The sequence below is a fragment of the Columba livia genome, chromosome 4 (genome assembly GCF_036013475.1).
Source record: "Columba livia isolate bColLiv1 breed racing homer chromosome 4, bColLiv1.pat.W.v2, whole genome shotgun sequence".
NCBI lineage: Eukaryota > Metazoa > Chordata > Aves > Columbiformes > Columbidae > Columba > Columba livia.
The window spans coordinates 8,165,766-8,186,352 of NC_088605.1; the positions used below are offsets into that span (position 1 = coordinate 8,165,766).

General features: G+C 41.4%; 1 protein-coding gene across 8 annotated transcripts in view; it reads right to left on the reverse strand.

The window, feature by feature from the left end:
* The window catches only part of LOC110364253 (uncharacterized), a 91,678-nt gene that overhangs the window by 28,334 nt on the left and 42,757 nt on the right, over positions 1–20,587 (reverse strand). For 2 of the 8 annotated variants that reach the window (XR_010472057.1, XM_065060344.1), the window contains exons 1-2: positions 12,619–13,639; positions 5,606–5,754 (exon numbers count right to left, since the gene is read on the reverse strand). Coding sequence is in view for 7 of the 8 variants with exons in the window: in XM_065060344.1 (XP_064916416.1) it covers positions 5,606–5,754; positions 12,619–12,788 (319 nt within the window). In the remaining variant the exon portion in view is untranslated. Of the gene's footprint in view, positions 1–5,605; positions 5,755–12,618; positions 13,642–15,500; positions 15,610–20,587 lie in introns of those variants that run through there. The other 6 variants (XM_065060346.1, XM_065060347.1, XM_065060345.1 and 3 more) reach the window with 6 other exon arrangements.

Below are 20,587 nucleotides of genomic sequence, written 5' to 3' on the forward strand. Positions count from 1 at the left end.
TTATTTTAATAAATGCCTTTTAAACATTAACCCTGAAAGACTGACCATGGTCATGCAAGAAGGAATTTTCAGGAAGCTCAAGAGTGGAGGCCTGTTCTTACAAGGTTTGTGGGTAGCTCTAATTGCAGGTTGAACCAACCTGTCCTGATCCTTTTGTATTTCAGATCAAGACAATACCTGTCTTGTTTTCAAACCCTGACACAGCAACTTTCATAATGCAACCTAGACTTCAACTGAATCCTTAGTTACATCTCTAATATAAATAACAATGACTTAAATTTCTAGTCTAGCCACTTAAGATAATATGAAGTTAATGGATTAAAGGCCTCAGGAAAGACAATGTGTTACATATTTCATTATTTTCTTCAAACCGCTTTTGTAAACAGTCATAAAATATGCGATAAACAATTACCTTTAGATATGGAGCCAAATGCTGCATCTTGTAACTCAAACACAGTCAGCTAAAACAAACAGACTCTCACAAATTTGTGATGACATGATTCATGATTCACTAGATGTGCCAGGCCCTTCACCCTCTCTTCATGTGGCACTCACCAGCCCCTGGTGTACCATATGGGTCTTACTCAACACTTTAATTCAGGTTTGAATAAATTTTCCTTCCAAATGTATTGAGAACAGGTCATGTCCACATTATGCACCTCGATCACCTGTTTCTGTCACTCTAGACCACGGTGAGCAGCAGTTACTGTGGTGAGTAGAACTACTCAACACATCCCAGGAGATGGTCTTTCAGAAATACAGTATTTAATTTTGGTGTTGGGACAATCTCCTCCATTTAAAAACACAAAGAACCACATTTTCAGTGACATTTTTCCCTATTTTGAATAAAAGTGTACAAAGACTGGCAACAGCCATGCTTCTCTTGGTTTTTGAACCTGTGTAGGAGTTAACATTTAAATTTTTTTGTTTGTTTTCCATTTCTCTTTTCCTTACTGCTTTCATTTAATAATACAGCTCCACCATAGAACCACGTGAATTTACGTCCAAAAAGGCACTGTGTGCAATGGTCCATTCACAATGGGCAGGATGTTGAGCCAGGTCCCAGTGTTATGTTACACTCTGCATGCAAAGACAATAAGGGCAACTGCAAAGAAATCAGCTGTGAAGAAAATATATCTGTGTGCAAAAAGAAGACGTGACTAGTGTCTGGCTGCTCATTTAACCTTAGGAGGTCAAGTCATGCTGCCTTTCTCCAGGAGAGACGGAGACCCTTTTGCCATTTTCCAAGGAGTACCCAGGATCCTCCACCCCTTTGCTATTCCACTCCTCCAACCTTTCCTCTCTCCTCCTTGTGAATGACCCTTTTCTTCAGAAAATATTATTTTGCACCGTGACATGGATGGCCCAGACATCAGCACATGCATGTAGCCAGGAAATAAATCTTCCAGAAAGCCCAGCTTAGTAGTGGGGTTGTTATCATCAGTTAATGTCTCTCTAGTAACATTTTCATTGCTGGTTTTAACCTACATAAGCTAGTCTAAACCACGAACATCAAGCCCACCTTCTTCTTGCTTTGGCAGCACTTGGTTAGGAGCCTTTCCAGGATGTTAAACCATCATAGTCCTCTTCTTCCAAATGGCAATAGTGGAAAGGAATATTAGCAGAGTTTGGACTGGAGTTTAATTCAGGATAAAGATGCAAATGTTGGAGCAGCACGGCAGGCAGCCAAGGCCTCTTTCATAATTGGGTGGGTACAGCAATGTATGTGGGAAGAATGGCATCCCTCAGACGTAATACAGCACAGAGCACATCCAGCACAATGTTGGCTCAGCTCTCACTGGCACCATCCTATTGCTGCTGTTGTCTGAGGATCCCGGATCAGATGTAGTCCAGGCAAAGGTCTTGTATCCCACAACCCCAGAGAGTGGGCAAACTCTGCATCTGGATGTGCTCAGCTTGGCTGGTTGCACATTGGGGTTGTTGGTTGGTTGCCCTTTGAGGTGAACATTCAAGCAGGTGCCTGCAATGGTGCTCAGCCCTCACTTCCTTCCTGCCCATGAGTGTCCTCTATGACAAAACCTTTCCATGTGTTGCAAGCCAGGAGGGGACCGGAAGAGGGAGAAGGTGTTTGGAGAGATGTAGAGACATTTGCGAGTCAGGTGTCCATGATCTGGATTGTGACCTCACCTCCCATTAGACTGCAGATTACATACTTAGAAAGTGCTGCTCGGGGGTGGTGGGATTTGAACAACAGTAACAACGAAATTAGGAAAAAAAAATGCCTGTATAAGAGCAGTGGAAAACCAGAGGGCTGTGGCATTTGCATGAAGAAGTGATTTTAAACACGGTATAAGGCACAACAATCCCTACTAGATTTATGACAAGTTAATTTTTCCATAACTTCTTTGCTACTGTACAGGAAGAACTTGTACACATTGCACCTTGATCCTCTGAGTAAATTCTCATCAGAAGAGAGTCCTAGTTTTTGCACAGCTGTCTCAGAGACAGTTTTAAAGTCATGATTTCAGAAAGTCCAATTTTCCTTCAAAATTACATAAAGTTAGAGGAATCAAACAGGAAGAAGACTAATGTAAGGACCAAAAAGATCTTGAACAGCCAAAAGGAACCATTATGATTGTTCAGTGTCACTTTCTTAATGAGCTACAGGATTTTAGCCAGTAATTTGTGGGGCCAGGGAACAGTTTGATAATAAAGATCAGATCATTCCCAAGTCTGACAGCACCGGATACCAAATGAGCGATAGGCGCACCTCTTCCATAAACCTTTGCCCCAGTAATGGAGCCCATAAAACAAGAATAACACCATCTCATAACAAAAAGTACAGCCTCTTATCACTGTACAGCTCTGTTTGTGGCAGAAATGGAAATTTGGAAAGCAGCTTTCGATGTAACCTTTACACCTAAAGGTAGCTCCAGCTCAGAGAAGCCAGAAGCATGTCTCAGGGCTATCCTGAGGGCAGCCATGAGTGCATGCACTAGAGAAAATGCTGGTTTCACTTAGCCAAAGCAGCTTTTCTGTGAAGACTAAGACTCTGTGGCTTAAGCTGGGATTCAGTTCATTTGTCCTGAGCCACCTAGCTTGAACCAGTCGTCCAGTCTGCCTGTAGTCCATGGGGAAAGGCAGGCTTAGATGTTTCTCTCAGGAGAGGATGATTTGCCATCTGGAGGTGTCTGTCTTCACTGGCCATAGCAGGAGCATGCATGAATAGGTTTGGTTGAAGGCCAAATGTGTAGATGGATAAAGGTCAGTGAGGTAATTTCCAACCTGAGGCTGTACCAGTGTAACTTCATGCCAGGACTGATAAGGTTGCTGCATGATTTTTGACGGGGTTTCAAGGAACACAAAGGCTGGTGTAAGACTCCACCCAAAAATGGAGCCCCAGTAGCCACAGGTTTTTCTCACAAACTTGGAAACGTCACTTTATTGTGATTTTTAGGAAAACACCAGATAGGCTCACAAGCAGATAGGCTCAACTTCAACCACCTTGCAGTATGGAGTTACCGTCAGTGAGCTGAAGAATACCGCTACTCCTCTGAGACACAGCAGCACATGCTTCTCAAGGGTGTCTTGACTTTACAGGACCTGTCTCTGTCATTTCCAGAAGCAGTAAGATTGTGTTTTCCCTTGGGAAACAGCAGGCAAAGCAGATTGTAGAAGTCCTGGGTTCAATTCTCAGCTCTGCTTGAGGCAGTTCAGATCCTGCATCCCTGGAGAACTACAGGATCTCTTCCATGGACCTTGTGCTGATGTGTAACAAAGGACCACAAAATTCACATGGCCAGAGAGATCCTGTAGCACTGGGATCAGGGTATTTTTCTGGGGAAGAGGACAAAGAACCTGTGTCCAAGGGGTCACCCACATATTTTGCATTCAGGTCCTGGGAGCAGGGGGAAGGGGGACCCTCACAATATACCAACCAGATCCACTTTGAGCTACATCTCACTATCTTGATCCAGAGCAGAGAATGAAAGCTGAATTTCTGGCAGACCCATGAGGGGCATCCATCACAAAATCCATAGCTTCATTCCCCAAACTAATGCTGCTGAAGAAGGTCTTGCTGGCTGTTGCTGAGGAAGCCTCCACAAGCTGTATCAGAGGGCTCTAGGTCAGACAACAAGCTTACAGTATGGCTCATCACCTTCATGCAATGCGTGATTTTACTGGATTCTTTCCTACAAAACCAGTATTTTAATGAATATTTGGCTTTATAGTATTTATTTAGAAAGAAATATTTCCTCTGTCTTTATTTAAATGTGGCTTCCCATGCAGATCACTAATCTGAGCTAAAGAAGTACATGGACTGCCACAAAATGCTAAAGAACTGAGCACAAAACAAGGTATCTGAATTGCGGAGAGGGGCAGTGTGGGGACAGGCAAATGCACTTGGGCCCTTGAGCTCATACAGTGTTAAGAGAGTTTAACTCTGCACAGTCTGGCTACTAAACAGCACCATACAATATCTATATTTCATCTTCAATGAGGGTGTCCTGCTATTACAGCTCCGGTTTCTTTATGCTCAGTTTCTATAAGTAAAACAATGTCTGTTGCTTGCACTGTTTGAAATACAGGAAAAAAAAATGTTCAGTGGGAAATGGAATTAAAATTGGAGAATTAACCTCATATGTGCTGTGTCTCTGTACACTGTGGGAAGAACAGTGTCAATTGAACAACAGCAGTAACATCTGGGTTAGGGCATGAGAAAGACATTCAAGCTGGCTCAGCTGAAAGATGCTATTGATTATTTCCCTTTTTGATTATTATTCCCACTAAAAAAATTGAAGTTTTGTGTATGCTTTACGTATGGCAAAAGAAGTTAACTTCCTCTGTTGCAGTCTAAGTGGATTTGACACTAAAGGAGGAGGTTGTCTGACACTTTTTTAACTCTCAATCTCCCCTGATTATAAAGATAATACTTCTTCCCTTCCCCCTCTTTTCCTCAAATGTCCTACGCATTCCTCTGTCACCAACTGACTTTTGTCATTTGGTGGCTTTCTGTGTTGTCAATACTGTTTCAGTCCACATAAATTTAAACAGGTCTAATAATACTGGAGGGTATCTATGGTTGCTTTTAAAGGGTTTTTTTTTTGGCCTCTAAAAGGCCCCATCTCTGTGATTATTTTCTGCCCAGTTGCTGTGTACAAGCCAAGAGCTCAGCAGTGTGGGAGCGTGACAGTCTTGAGACATTTCCACAGCACCCAGGGGCAGTAAATTAATGCTGACATGACCCACCAAGCACATGGCAGCTCCATTGTCAGAGCTCGTCTAACAGGAGAGATTGAATTTCACACCGCGTTTGATATTAAATCTCTCCCAAGCACAAGCTGGCTTGGCTGGGTAGAAAAGACATTCAAGGATGAACGGTGAGGGCCTCAGCAAGGGAAGGTGCTAAATACTCACTGCCCTCATTTCAAGCATTACCATCCAGCCTCCACCTGATCTCAGTGGGCAGCAGATGTTACGGTTGCGTCTGCCTTGTCCCTTATAACTGTCCCACTGCAAAACCAACAGCTCCACCACGTCCCATATCTCATCCCCCCCTCCTCTTGTTACAGCCTGCATGCTTGCTGTGTCTCCCTCCAGGACACTTCCAGCACCACCACTCTGATCTCCCGTGTCCCCTCACCTTCTGCAATGTCCCAGTGTTGTTTTACTTGTTGCTGAGCCAGGAGGAGCACGTGCTGCTTTGCTGGCCAACCCAGGTTGACTGGTTGGCCAGAAGATGGATCTTTCTTGGAAAGCAGAGAGAGATCACCTTTGACTTGAGTCAGATGCCTGAAATAAAGAAGTTGTTTCAGCTCTTCACTGATGACACAGAAAGTGTTCTTTGCAATAGGGACACTATCTTCTTATAAGCTTGTAAAACGCAGTGCTCAAAACATTACATGCAAATGATATATTTTGAAACTGAAATGGATAACTAGACAGAAATAGTCCAATCGGAAACCAGATAGAACTCCCTAATCAGGGAGTTCACCTTGAGACAGATCGATGTGCAATTTTGCTCATAGAACTCATAGATTTTTAACTGAAAATAAAGGGCTTTCGAATAAATTTGCATAACTTTTCTCACAGGGCACTACATTTCTCCCAGTTATCTGATACCAGGCTAAGAATTTTCAGTCTTATAACTCTAAAGTATATCTGTCTCTCTAGCAAGGCCACCAGTCTTGATCTGAAGACAATATGGGATGGAGAAATGGCTGTTTCTTTTCCCAGTTTTTGTTTCAAAGGTTAACAATTGTCACTGCTAAAACTCATGCTTCGTTGTCAACTTGAAACTGCCTGGCTTTCGTGCTTAGACCCTCATTCTTATTACAACTTTCTCCACAAGCTGAAAAAACATTTTAAATGCTGTTTCTTTTTCTATGTGAAGATGGTGTAACTAATTCAACTACTTCACTTCCTTTGGGCTTGCTGTACACATAGAACTCTATAAGTCCCAAATGTTTTGCCTGTGAAAGTATTTTCTTTAATCTTCAAATCATTGTAATGGTATTTCTGTCAATTGTAGGCAGCAGAACTGAGTACGGCTTTTCATTGTTTAGGCCAAATCCATAATAAACTCAAAGTGTTTCTTGGTTCATACCAACCCCTTGGCTAAACCATGACAGCAGAACTCAGGCTCATTAATTTTTCAAGTATGGCCACTGAACAATTCTGAATTCATTTTTGCTCTCTTTGTTCCTGGATGTACTGCATTTGGCTGCATTGCAATATGTTTTATCAACACATTTCTGCTTCTAGATGACCATCCAGTTCTCCTTCCTGGCTACACTACCAATTTCAGAGTTTCCCCTAAATCTTATCAGCAACATATTTTTTTCCTTTTGTTTCACTCATAAAAAAGATCCTTACAAATACTCATATGGTTCTTATTGCTATGTCCCCCTTCCAGAAAAAACCCTGTTCAATAATCCCCCACTGACAACAGCTTTTGGGGAACTGTCAGCATGAGATGGTTTTCATAGTCTATGAAGTGCTCTGACTACTGCATGCCCATAACTCTCAGTGATCCCAGTGGAAAATGAGATCCTCAACCTGGTCCTCAGGACAATGTCAAAGAAATATATTAACAATTCTGTTGGATATTAAAAACACATTGCCCAACTCCGTGACCTGATTGTAAAGTCTGGTTGCTAAGCATGAACAATAACTAAGGCTTTCAGGATTTTTAGCATACTTTTCCTAGTAATTTTTGTTTAATTGTCAATAACCATTTTTTACATTTTTTAGATCCTTGCAAAATGTCATCGTGCATGCCTTAACAATGGGAGAAGCACCGTTCTATGAACAAATATGATCTGCATAGTCCTTCCTTTCTGTAAAGATTACATTAACTGGTTTTCAATAAAGTAACCCAAGGCTTGCCATACCATTGTGCTCTTCTGGACAGTGCATGGTTGGTGTTTCATTCTCCTCTGGGAGCAGCTGACAACGTTAGCATCCATGCTGTTGCCCTCTTATGGAGTCCCAACGAAGCTTTACTGGGGAAGTTGTTCTGGAAACATTACAATTCACTGCAGCTTTTACGTGTCTGGGATCCACTTTTTCTTGGGTGCCAAAAGCAGCCTCTGGGCTGTATCTATTTACCCCAGGCCATCTGGCAGAGCGCCAAGGAAAAGAGGCTGTAGATGTTCCAGTTCTCCATAATCTGAGATCTTCTATCTGCTGAGGGAGCAAACCAGATTCACGGAAGGATAAATTTAGCTGTATATATGGCTTATATGACTAAAATAGCTGATGCAGAGAAGATACACCATGTCCCCCAAAGAGTGAATAAAGATCGACAACACCACTAAAGGAAAAGTATTTTTGGATGGCCAACAACAGCAACTGGAACTTTGAATTTGATTCTACATCCAGTTGTAGTTTTTTTAGTTTTGACCTTATTATGTTTATTGCTTATAATAATTCTATATATCAAAATTTAGCAAAAAAATGAAACCAACTGCATCTATTGAGCATGTAAATCATGTACAATCTATTGATTCTGTATGTTAAATGGTATAAAACTAACATTAATTATGGTTAAACTAAACATTTTGTCGAATAATTGGACTCTTGCCACACTACATATTTATGACAGAGGGACAAGAGGTAACTGTACTACCACTCTATGAGTCAATATAATGGACTGAATGTAGACATGGGGTGGAGTGTAATGGGTGTGCTCAACCCCTTGAATAGACTGGCAGTGGTTTGGTAGGCTCCAAAGGAGGCAAAGGCCTGAGCTGTAATCAGGCCATGAGCTCCTCCATCTTCCCCACAAAGGAGCAGAATGGTACAGCGAGCCCTGGTGCATATGAGCTTGGAACACCGATCATGTGAGCGATGCATGAACAACAGGTGGCTTTTCTGAGACTCATTTATTGAGGAACAAAGTTATGGACACAAGGAGTCTCAATCCTACCTTTCCTGTCACATATGATTTGACTACAAGCCAACCACTTTATTCCAAAAACATAACAGCCTAGGTGAGCCTTCTTTGAGCTTTCCCTACTAGGCAGCGTGGCCATATGGCAGTGACCTCCCCTTGAGTTGGGACCCCTCTCAAGGTTCCTCCTCCAGGCAGAGAGACCTTTTACCAATGGCAGATCTTTCCTAAATGACTGATCCTGTGTATAACCTTGTAGTATAGTAACTTTGATTTTGCATGCTGATTGATACTAATGAAATGTTACCAATCCATGTGGCCATCCAATATTAATCATTATAACCTCTGTATTCCTTACCTTTGTTCCCTGTATCTCTGCCCTTAGATATAAACTAGTGACCAAGTCTGAGACTATGTCTGGATCCAGCTGCACCTGGAGTCCTCTCTGAGAAGGAGTTTAGAGAGTAAGGGGATCCATTCTGAATTTTCTGACTCAATGGGAGGGTTTTCCTTACATTTTGCATCCCCAATCTTTGTGTAAATCATTCTGACTCAAGGTTAACTAAATTTCCCTCTGTATAGACCCTTCATAGAGTAATTAAGAAGGTGAATCTTGCCATCAAACTTGTTGAAGCTTGTCAAACGACTGTTAGCTTTGCTAAATTCCATAAAATTCATTGAACTCTCTCATATTATTATTTTACCTCAATAAAACATATTGCTGCTCCTCTCTTTCAAGCGAGCTGCATTCCACTCATCCGTGACAACATATGTATAATGAGAGAGAGAAAGAAATGTGCATATATACATGTACACACATAGTCTGGTTGATTTCCTTCCTTGAGGCACTTCTTCAACTGATTAATTACTGAATAAAGGCTGTGCTACTCAGTGATTAATTTTTTTCACATTTGCAAGCTGTAATCTAGTCTGAATCCCTGGTTGTACATGAACACTGGATTACTCACATCTGCTCAGGCAGCAGATACTTTTCTAGCACGCTATGCACAAGGTAACAGAAATATCACACTGAACTGAAGGGATCAGTGAGGTTTACAACAGCTTCCACACTTGCAAGACCAGCATAAGACAGATTCATTTGTTTCCAGTTGGCAGAAGAAACTACTTGCCATATCTTCAGTTGACAGAAATCTGTGCAGCCTCATTGACTTCTAATCAGTTAACTTCAAATGAGCTATGCGAACCAGGTGGAGATCTTAGAATGAGGAGTAAAAAAAAAGTCATCACACATCTGCATGCCACCCCATGCCAAACTTTTTGCCACGTTGGCAAAATGTACCATAATTCCTAGTGACACTTAAAAAAGGACAGTGCCAGAAGTGATCCAACAGGCCCCTTCCTAGTGAAAAATAGGCTACCGAGATCCTTTTCTCTTCCTTTTTGCATGTAACAGTTTCTCAGTGGCTGTTTGGTAGACCACAGATTCCTCCACTTTCAAGTATGGCTTTGTCTATGATATGAGATGCAACTCTGACCAAAGACGGATGACTGCAATTAGATAATTACTCACTTTCCAGCTGCATGCCAGCCCAGAGACAGCCTGAACAACCTATCAGTGCTGAAGATCTGATAGATGAAGGCTGCTTTCAGGTTCACAGATTACTTATCAGTACTGCTCTTTGGAAAACCAGTGCTAATTTTAGACAGCCCACAACAGACAGCAATACTGGCATTACTTGTACCAGTCATAGCAGTATGGAAATGCTAGTAAATCTATTAGGAAGTCTTCGGCTATGTGACTTGGTTTATTTCATTACCTTTCCTGAAGAATAATGGTGATACTATGGCAAAACTAGGCCATAAGGGTCAGAAACCAAGTATATAACAAGGAGGGCATGTGACAGCTGAGACTGCCTTTGCTTCTCATCTATAAGTTACATTGTCAGAAATCAGAAATAACCCCCATGTAACTCAGAGGGAGAAGAAAAAAAGAAATCAAGAAGTGAAAGCGAAAGCGAAAGAGAAAAAGGAACTCTTGAGCTAAGAAGCTGGGTCAAGAAATCTAACACTGCAAGAACAAAAAGTGCTTGGATCTGTGTTTTCGCTCAAGGCAAAGGTGACGTGCCAGGTCTGGACTGGGACTAAATTCAGACACAAGTCATAAGCAGTGTCGACATTCAAGGACACTAGAATCAGCGTTGTGCTCAGATTTCATTCACAGAAGTGTGTATCAAAGTTAAACACCCAGAGAGCATACTGATGGAAATTGCTAGACCCAATGCAGTTTTCTTTTATTCACAGAAACATATAGCAAATTAAATACTCATACATGTTGGTGTAAATTAGTAGGCCCAGTGAAGTCTATATAAAAAGTCTGACTAAAAAGAAATATTACTGGCAACACAGGGTGTCAGCTGGGTCTTTCATTCCTAACTGGACTAATTCAGACTGGCAGCCCTGTTTGGCTGGGCTCAGTGCAGGTGTTTTTCCACTTCTGGCTGCTACTTTCCCCATGAGGACAAGGGCCAGACCTCCACCATCTTCCCTGGGTGCAAGGTCAGATGTGGGGAGCACGTGGGGGTGCAGGGGGAGGCTTTTATTTGGCCAAACAACTTTCTGGCCTCCACCTCTTGAAAAAGTTTCCACTGTCTGCCTAGCCCTCCAAACTACCCATACACTTCGGAAATTACAGCATCTCACTTTCCTGCCAATTGGGAAATCTGCTTCACTGCATTAACTGTCAGAAAACAAAACACACCTTTTTGGGGGGAATAATATTTTTGTCTCATTAATGTTGAAGTGCAGTAACTTAGACACTGAGCAAAGGTGTGTGGTGTTTCACTTAGGACTCCACAGTAGGGTCCTATACTCAAAAGCATCAGATACACACTTCTACATTTTTGTCTAGGCTGAACACCTACACTTATACCAACTATATCACTCTGGCTTTTTTTTCCCCACCTACTGCTCACATTTCTCCTGGATTAGTGTTCTATTGATGCCATTAATGCAGTCACATCAGGAGAGCCAGTTGCTGCAGTTCTGCTTGGTAGCCTGGAGGGTCCTTAACCATGCCCAAATTGAAGCCCTTTGGGCAATAGTTGGACCCTAAGGGATTTATTGGCAATGTGCTGTGAATGAGCAAACAGAAAATAAATTAATGCTATGTTGATTCTCCTGACTCTAAGTTCACCTTTTATTTGGCTTATTAAGAACTAGTATGTACTAATGAGAAAATTAGCTGGCTTTTAAAAAGGCTCTGACACATGATGTCTCTTAATATATCCAGTGAATATTTCCAAGGCACGTGTCTCTTTCTGAACAGTGGCTGCCCCAGTAAGTGTCCCAGAAAGGGGATGAACTTTGATAGATACACTTAAGGCACACTTTCCTCACCACCCGAGCTAGAGAAACATGGGTTTAGGATTCCATTTTAAGGGAGAAAACTAACTTAAAACTGTAGGTGCCACATGTTGGCCACATGCTGGCCTCACGGGCAGAAGAGCAGCACAGGTATTTGGGCATTAATCAAACCTTCCCTCCCAGAATATGGCTGCACAGAGAAGACCGCAATATATGTAGTTTAACAGGTGAGGGAGAAAGACAAGACAAGAAAAACAGGAGAAAGCTCTGTAGCCTGGATTCATCTGACCTTGGTTTAGGTGCAGGAGATACACAGATGGCAGTCTGCCTGTCCCCATAAAAAGCAGTAATCTGAGGAAAGTGAAGCCTTTTTCTCTCTCAAGATATTAGTTCATCTCACTGAGATCTTAGTCATAGATTCGTCTCTAACTCCATTTATTATAAAAAGAGCCTATGGCAAATTCATTCCTAACTCATGCATGTTAGCAAAGTGCCTGTGTTTATATGGGCATTTATATGGGATGAAGCTATATTTGGATTGTAGCCATGAAACAGCTAGGGACAGACCCTCTCATGTGGTTCAGCCATACTCAAATAGTACGTAACTGTTGTTCTTGTTCTGAATAAACATCCAACAACGATTAAAGTCCTCATCACACCAAGCTGCTGTTTTCAAAGGGAATTTCAAAATCTTTTTCCTAACAGGAGTCTCTGAACATACAGCCTTAACCTTACTCTTGCTGAAATCAATTACAGAGCTTACAGGTTACTTTCTTCGAGGTTACTTGAGGCCTATAAACTTTTATGCATAGCAGAGAGCTCCTCGGACACTGGCTCAATTCAATAATTTCCCTTCCTTGGTTCACCCCCCTCAAGGGCTGCTAAGCTCAGAGAAGTCCTTAACAAGCTGACACCTCCGAATGCACATTCCTGCTTACCTTGCCAAGCTGCTGGTCCCTGTCCTTTGGTCCTGTGAAGATAATTTAAGAAACGTAAAGGAAACAGCACAGAGTGTCCAGGTCCTAAGGGCATCACTGGGTGTTAATGTGCCTGCCCAGCTTCCCCCGAGATCCCCATATACACCCTTGCCCATGGTCCAGAACCCCATTTCAGCTCAGCCCAGGCCTATCAGCATCAGCCTCAGTTATGGCATAGGTAGTCCTGTGTCCAGCCCCATCTCCTTTTACTCCTGACAGCACTCCTGGGTGGACCCTGGACTTCATCTGCCTTGGGCTCCCTCTCACCATATGCAGAAGGTGCCTATTTTGTTCCAAGTATGGGCAGGCCTTGGTCATTCAAGAAGTTTAGTGTTTTCTGGGTTGATAAGAGGCTACCTAAAATATGAAACAGTTTTTTTAAATTATGTTTTGAATTGGTTTTGTTCTCTGAACCAAATGCATGCTGCTGGTTTTTATTCTGATAGCTCATTTACATGTGTAGGAAGCATAATTTCTGGGTCATATAGACGGATAAGGTATAGAACATAACGTTCTCTGGGAACAGTGATCACCATATTATCCAGATGCTCAGTCTGGCCACGACCTGCGCTCCCTTACGGCTGTGTTATTTACTGCGACAGGAAACAACATCCAAGTCAAGGCAGAAATTGGATTCCAGGGGGCGATGGCGACAGAGGGCTAAAATAAAATAGCCAGCTCAAACCTCATGTCTGTGTTCTATGAATATTACCAGGAATTCATCCATGAAGTACTAAATGCACTGCATAGCCTCAAGAGATACCAACACCTCCCATTATACCATGACCACATTGAAATATTTCCTGCAATTTCTCAATGTCAGCAGTAAAGTATCAATCTACCCTACACCACCTGTGGTGATTAAATGTGCCTTATAAATGTCAAAACACTTTCCAGCATAAATCTTCAAAGGTCTGCATGAAATTGTGTTTAAAACTGTCTCTTCTCTCTTTCTGCCTTCTGTACTAAGAAAGAGAAATAGCAGTAGATGGTACAGAACTTAGGGCATTTTTTTCCACTAATGGTGGAACACAGAACTAAACTGAGAGGTCCTATCATGACATACCAAAGGTTTTTTTCTAATCAGTTAATGCACATCTTGCTGTTGCCAGTGACTAGTTAGGTTAAAATGTCCTTTGGCCTCTGTCTGCCTGGAAAATCCATCTTACTTTTAAAGTCAATTGGAAGTTGTATCTGGAAATCCTTGGATGAGTTAATCTTAGGATAGTGTTTTCCAGCATAGAAATAAACTGGCTAGGAAAATATTCTACTCTCCATAGGGTCATTCACTCCTATGTACAAAATAAAACAAAGTCTTTTATGGGAACAATTGCCTCTCGAAATGTGGATCATTTAGGAGTGGTGCCTACAGCTTCAATCTTGAAAACAATTACAAGTGTAAGAAGGTCCTGGATTGAAATGGGGTTAGTGTGTAACTAAAACAAAGCACATCAAGTAATGGTCACTGTGCTAGGCACACATTCATTGGAAGGCAGAAATCCAGCCGTGCCAGCACCACCTGGTTTATCTCAGGTGCCCCAGAGCAGTTTGCATCCTCACAGAGGAGGTGTGAGCTGTTCAACCACCAAACACTGAACAACCTGTGGTGGCCTGACATCTAGACTAACTACTCTATCTGTAAAACCTGAATATTCTTCTTCCTCATCATTTCATACCCTCACACTCCATACTATCCATCCACTTAAAAAAGACTGGTCTAAATTGCGGGGTCTTTTAAAATTTAAAATTTAAAAAGGTAGTTTGGGGTCATTTGAAGCCTTTTGCAGATTAAGTTGCATGCATCTCTTCCCACACAGACAACTCCTTTCCAAACCAAAGACAAGTGTTTGGGACTGTTGGTTCGTATGTGCTGTGGACCTCCAGCACTGAGACTGGACATGCTGTGGAAATGTACACAGGCTGGGAACATATCCCCTGACTGAGTTGCATCTTGAGTGAACTGCAAACCAGTTCACTTGCCTTGGAATGTTGAGAGGGGAAAATCTCCAATGGGGAAAACTTTAGCTGCCTTTGGCCACAGTTCTGAACAGTGTGTGCTGAAGGGTAGTGACACAAGCAGCTCTAAGAATGTCTGGAAATTGGTGGTTTCCAGGTGCAGCCGAACATAGAATGGATTAGTTTGTACTTTCCTGCTCTGTGCACGTGCAGAAATGGCTATGGAGCCAATACAATAGACCAAAACTACACATCAATAAACCTGAGAAGCCCAAGCAGATATAATTCGAGGTCAGGGAGCTCACTTCTACCACCTCTTCCAGAAATTTCCCTTGGATAAGCCCAAAAATTCAATCCACCATTAAAGATTTCAGGACTTTCCAGCAGTCCCAGTATTTATAGCAACCAGCACCAAAGACAAGCACTTCCTTAAGCCAACAGTTATGTGTTTCATTGGGTTCAATTTGTAGATGTGCCTCTACCAAGACCACGTTCCTCCAGGAAGCCGTTGCACTCCCTCAGTCACAGAGCATGTGGTGGGCCTGTGCAGAAACCTGCTTTCTATAATCAGAAGCCATAAGGAGAGTGAGCTCCACTTCATCACTCTCTGCCTAAATATATAAATAATCCGAAATCTGAAGTGTGTGTTGGACAGCACCCTCGGGCTATCATTTTACACCCAGCTGTTATTCTCAGAGGATTCTCAGTAAAGCCAGGAATAGACCCAGCCAGGAGTCGGGAACAGGCTCAGAGGAGAATGTCACCATATGGCAGCTCCTGACTGTTGCATAAATACATTGATTAGCTGTACTGGCTTCAGGATGTCTCTATTAAAGGACAGCAAAGTCAAGAAGAGATGTAAAATCATCAGAAAGATGAAAAAGTACCTGATCTGGCCATTCTTTTCCATTTAAGGATCTTCTTGTCCAAAGTTTGACACCGATTCCTTGAGAAAATTGGTTAATTCTGTTTAATTCCAAAGCTTAAAGACAATTCCTAAATAAAAAATGAACAGAATAATCATATTTTATTGCTATGACAACCCAGAATAGCACATTGGTAACTCAAATGACAATATTATTCCTCCTATCACATCGACATTGGCAAGAAAAGAAATGGTGTTGGAGCTTTCAATATACGTTTTCACAAAGGAAAGATAAGATCACATGTTAAACCTCACTGTGAATGCAGAAATCCTCAGAGAGTATTTTCTTTACCTGTTTAAGCAGCTAGTGAGTGGGTTTTGAACTGTGTGCTTTAATGCTGAGAGGAACCTGTTGTAAAACAGGTTTTCCCATTCATTTTCTGCCCGTCCTACAGCAAACTACTTGAACTCATTGCTCTCATGATGATGAAGTCTCCTGGCTCTCAGATCAAGCGAAAGTCTGCAGCTTTTCTCCCCCTTGAGCTGCGTTTGGACTCCTCAGTCTGATGAGTGTCCTCTTCATTGTGTCCTCTTTGGTGGCAGGTGACACACCTGGAGCAGTGGGTCACATCAGAGATGGATGTGGTGGGCCAGCTAACAGGGACTGGTGCTAGAACTTGGGGCTCCTATGACAGCTTCCTCCAGTTGGGTACTTTGTAGAGGCCTCACCAGTTTGTGCTGGTTGTGATGTGCAAAATAGATGCCGCCACCAAAAGCCAACCACTCGGAGATCTAGCAGGACTGGGATGATAGAGAGGCAATAAGAATAGTACATCATTTATAAAATAAGACAAACACCAGGCTATTTCAGACCCTGAGGCAGCATTTGGTCTAGGTTTTTTGGGACTGGCTTGGGCTGACCTTCCCTCTCCATGAATGCAGAATGAATATCCCAGCATGGCACCAGGGAGCTCTATGCTGTGGTCCGTACCACGCTCCCGATGAGAGGATAAACTCAGGTTTTCAATTACTTGTGGCTGCAGTTGCTGTTTTGCGCTTCTGGAAAGACTGAAGTTGCTCACCATGAGACCAAGCCAATTTCATAGCTGGGTGACAACTGAAGAAGTATAAAACAGCAAACAAACTCATCCTGAAAAGTTTTCTGTACTGCGTTTTGGGTTCAAAATGTTCGCAAAGAAAATTCTGTTAGTTTAGGGAGCTGTTGGCCGAAATGGATACATTTTCCAGGGAAGTCAGCCAGTTTTTAAAGGAGGCCAAATCTGTTTCCACATGGAAATTGCCTCGTTTTTGGAGTATAGATGAGCTCTGCATAAAAATATATTAAATTCCTTCCCCCACCCACAACTGTATACGCTTTCATGCATCTTGATGGGAGAACTGCTATTCCATCAGCAACAGGGAAATGCAATTTGAACAAGTGTAACATTATGTAACTAAAATGACAGTCATGTCAGTGTGGATGGGAAAAAGAGAGAAGAAATCTGGAAAACAAAAATTACCCATTTCAGTTAGCTCTTGGAAATGCTTTTTCAATGTATCTAAGCTCTCCTGGGAGCTGCGCATGGGTACAGATAGTTTCGTGTTTCTTGTTCTTTAACAAAAATAAAATAACCCATAGCATAACTATTAACAAATGCATGGTATATTGCCATTAATTAACAAAAGGCCAATTATACAGCTTGTACAACTGTAATAGCCCTCATCCTGAGTGCATTTGGATAGCAAGTTTGCTCCAAGAAGCTCACCCTCCTCAAAGAGCATCATGGAAAAATGGAAAGGTTTTTTAATACATACTGTACCGAAGAACCAAGATGTGTCAAAAAACACATCACATGTACCAATGCCTCTCTCTGAAGTGTCTGCCATTTGGAATATTGTCATTTAAATACTTTGCCTGTTTAGTCTATTTTGAATGGCTTCGTTATAGGGCTGGTGGGAAATTCTCCAGTGAAACTGGAAAAAAGAATTTCAGATTCAAGATTGTCAGAATGCCCCATTTTAACCTTTTCAATGAAAGAAAAAAATTAGTAGATGTTGATATATACACATATATTCTACAATGTCTATCTATACAATATATAGCAAATTAGTAGTAAGTTGACTCATATATAAAATCATAGAATCAAGGAATCATAGAATAGTTTGGGTTGGAAGGAACCATTAAAGGCAAAAATTACAAAAATACTTGGAAATGATTGAAGTTGAAGATTTCAAGTGGTCTGCATTAAATGCTAAAGAAGGGATTCAAGTAAAAAAATGTCAATATTTTGGCAATTTACATGGGATAGAAACCCAAGTCTAGCCCTCCTGTAATATTACACATCCCAGATCAATGGCATATAGTAAAGGAGATCCTGGTGCTGCCCATCATTGATCAACATGATATGAGACCTTATTCCTATTGAGCTTGACACTATGGGGACATGTAACTGTGGCACTTGTGACCAGGCTGGCTCCAGGGAAGAAAGTTGTGCACATATGTAGAAATCACATCTCAGTTACCAGCTCATCTCTTACTGAGAAAGGTCATTGCCTCATTCAGGTATTCGCTAAATATAGGAAAGGCTCAGGAAGCTGAACCCTTTGATCTTGAAATACTTGCAGGCTTGATACTATGAAAGGATGAGGGAAACATTTAAAAAGGATCGAGGGAAACAGATGTTTGGCTTCTTCTATCTGCTACCACTAAATCAGTCACTGGCCCAAACTAGTATTTAGCACAGGTGATTTTCCACAAAGCTAATCCTGCTTTCATTCAGAGCATTCTTCTTCCAATAAAAATCCATCTGCTTGTCTAGCTTTAGACACCAGCATAAATTGTAGCTTGTCCAAATGGGTCTTTCGAGGGGGTCTCTGCACCAAGGCTGAGAGAACCACATGCTGTTTAGTGAGAAATCGCAGAGCTGCTCGCAGCTTGAGCTGTCTGAGTCACCAGCTGATGAGAAACTTGACTTTTTGCTCGAATTTTCCTGCTCTTTTTAAAGGAAACTTTAAAAAACAAATAAACCCCACAGGCAAGCAAGCAAACTTTCTCATTTCATAGGCACTCCCCTCCCAGCCATGGTTAAATACACCACAAAATCCATTTTCTCATGGATTTTTTTCATTTATTTCCTGCCTGTCTCCTTTTGTTTTTCCACAGGCATTAGTATCGTTTTCTCCTCCTGCACACAGGCTGTGAGTATTTAGTTCATCCTCCCCAACACATGCAGCAAAGGGCTACCAACCGCTACGTGCCCCAGCAGCTGCGCTCACAGCCGCTTTGCAAACAAGAAGCCACGCTGGGGTGGCTTTTGCTAAGGAATGGTGATAGCAAAAGTTTTGGCTCTTGAAGTATCAGAGTAAAGACATGACTGGAAATCAAGTCAGACAGGTCTTCCCTTTGCAACCCATCAGGGTTACCCCAGCTCTAATTCAAAGTCAAAGCTCACTGGAACAGCCCTTTGTCACAGCTTTCAGCAGTTCCCTGAATCACCGTTTCTCAGCAGCTTTTCACCTCTCCTAGCTAGTAATGCTCATCAGGTAGTAGGCCCAGAGACTTATGGACTAGTTAATAAACACAGATAAATGCTTAAAACTCTTAAGTCCATTCAGCTGTCCAGACAATTATCTACTTATGTATTTGCATCATTCTTATTAACATTATGTCTCATTAGCTCCTATGCATTAAGGGATTTTGTCCTCTGTAAGTGCCTGTCACAACAGAACAAAAAAGTAATGTCAACATTTGTTCCTATTTTTCTTATAAGTAAGTGCCAGGTTCTTCTGATCACGAAAATAGTTTTTTATCTTGAAAATGCTACAAAAAACATACTGTCAACAAAAGCAAGTTTGTACTGGAAAGTTTACAAGTTCAACAAAAGTAATTCTGCTGCTTAACAAAACTGTGATTGCAAAAGAACTCAAAACATTTATACTGCCATGAGTGTAATTTAAGGATATATAACCTTTGCTAAACCTTTTACGGACAAAATGGAGCTTCACTCTCTCTATGATAATGCCTTTTAGGTTGCAAAATCTAATAAGGTATTAGCGGTAAAAGTGTATTTTGAATGCTAAAGTTATATTACTGTACTGCAGCTTCACAAATAGATGAACAATTTCATAGCACAGCCTTCTGTAACTTTTTGAGTTCTTTATCATGGAAGATTATTGTAACACATAATTTGTTTATCAACAGCATATAGTGTAACGTTGTTTACACCACGTAATTCAGTTCCCTGCTAAGTTTTACAGACAACAGGCAACATGTCACTATATTATAGTAAATAAAGCTATGATAAAATTTGGGTTAACCCAGACTTTGTGTAGCAAAGCAGAGCAACTCTTGTATCTTGGGGACCAGTACAGGCCATGAACTGAGTTCATGCAAACCGATTTCATCAAAGCTTAGTCAGGGTAAAAAACATGAGAGGATGTTTTGCTTCTCTCCAATTCTGAGCAAATACTCAGAGACTTAAGTGTCCCTAGAGATGAGAAAACACACTCGGTTCAGGGAACTACAGCTTTTCACATCCCCAACTAAAAAAATTTCACAGATACCAATAAAATACCTATCTTTTGAAATAAATTACTAGAAAAAAAAAGTCAATATTTTGATATGGAACTTAAATCCACACATCATTTCACCTTAGGTTTCTTTTAGGAAACTCTGTTGTATGATCACCAGCAAAACCAACTGATTTTTTTTTCCTTTACCCATAATATGCTTATTTTCCACAAAAGGTAATACGTGCTCTTCTGTTCATGGCCTTATAGACTGAAACTGGAGGTGAAAGTTGTTTTGAGTTAAAGGAGTATATGGCTGATGTATTGCTTCCATTTATTATTTGATCTCATTCTATTGTGTGTTTCCTTATGGCACACTAAATAGGTCTGTAATCATGGGGAACAAGATAGAAAGGGTAGGGCAAGTATTGTATTTCCTGCCTTGGCTGGTGCATAATTTTTGTTAGAGCTTATTTTGAATCACAACTTCAAGATAAGGATCCAGCATGAAGGATTAGACATACAGTGTTCTGGGCTTCAACCTACAGATACTTTGGTTTTGTATGTAAGCAACATAAAGTGTTAATACACTGTCCACTT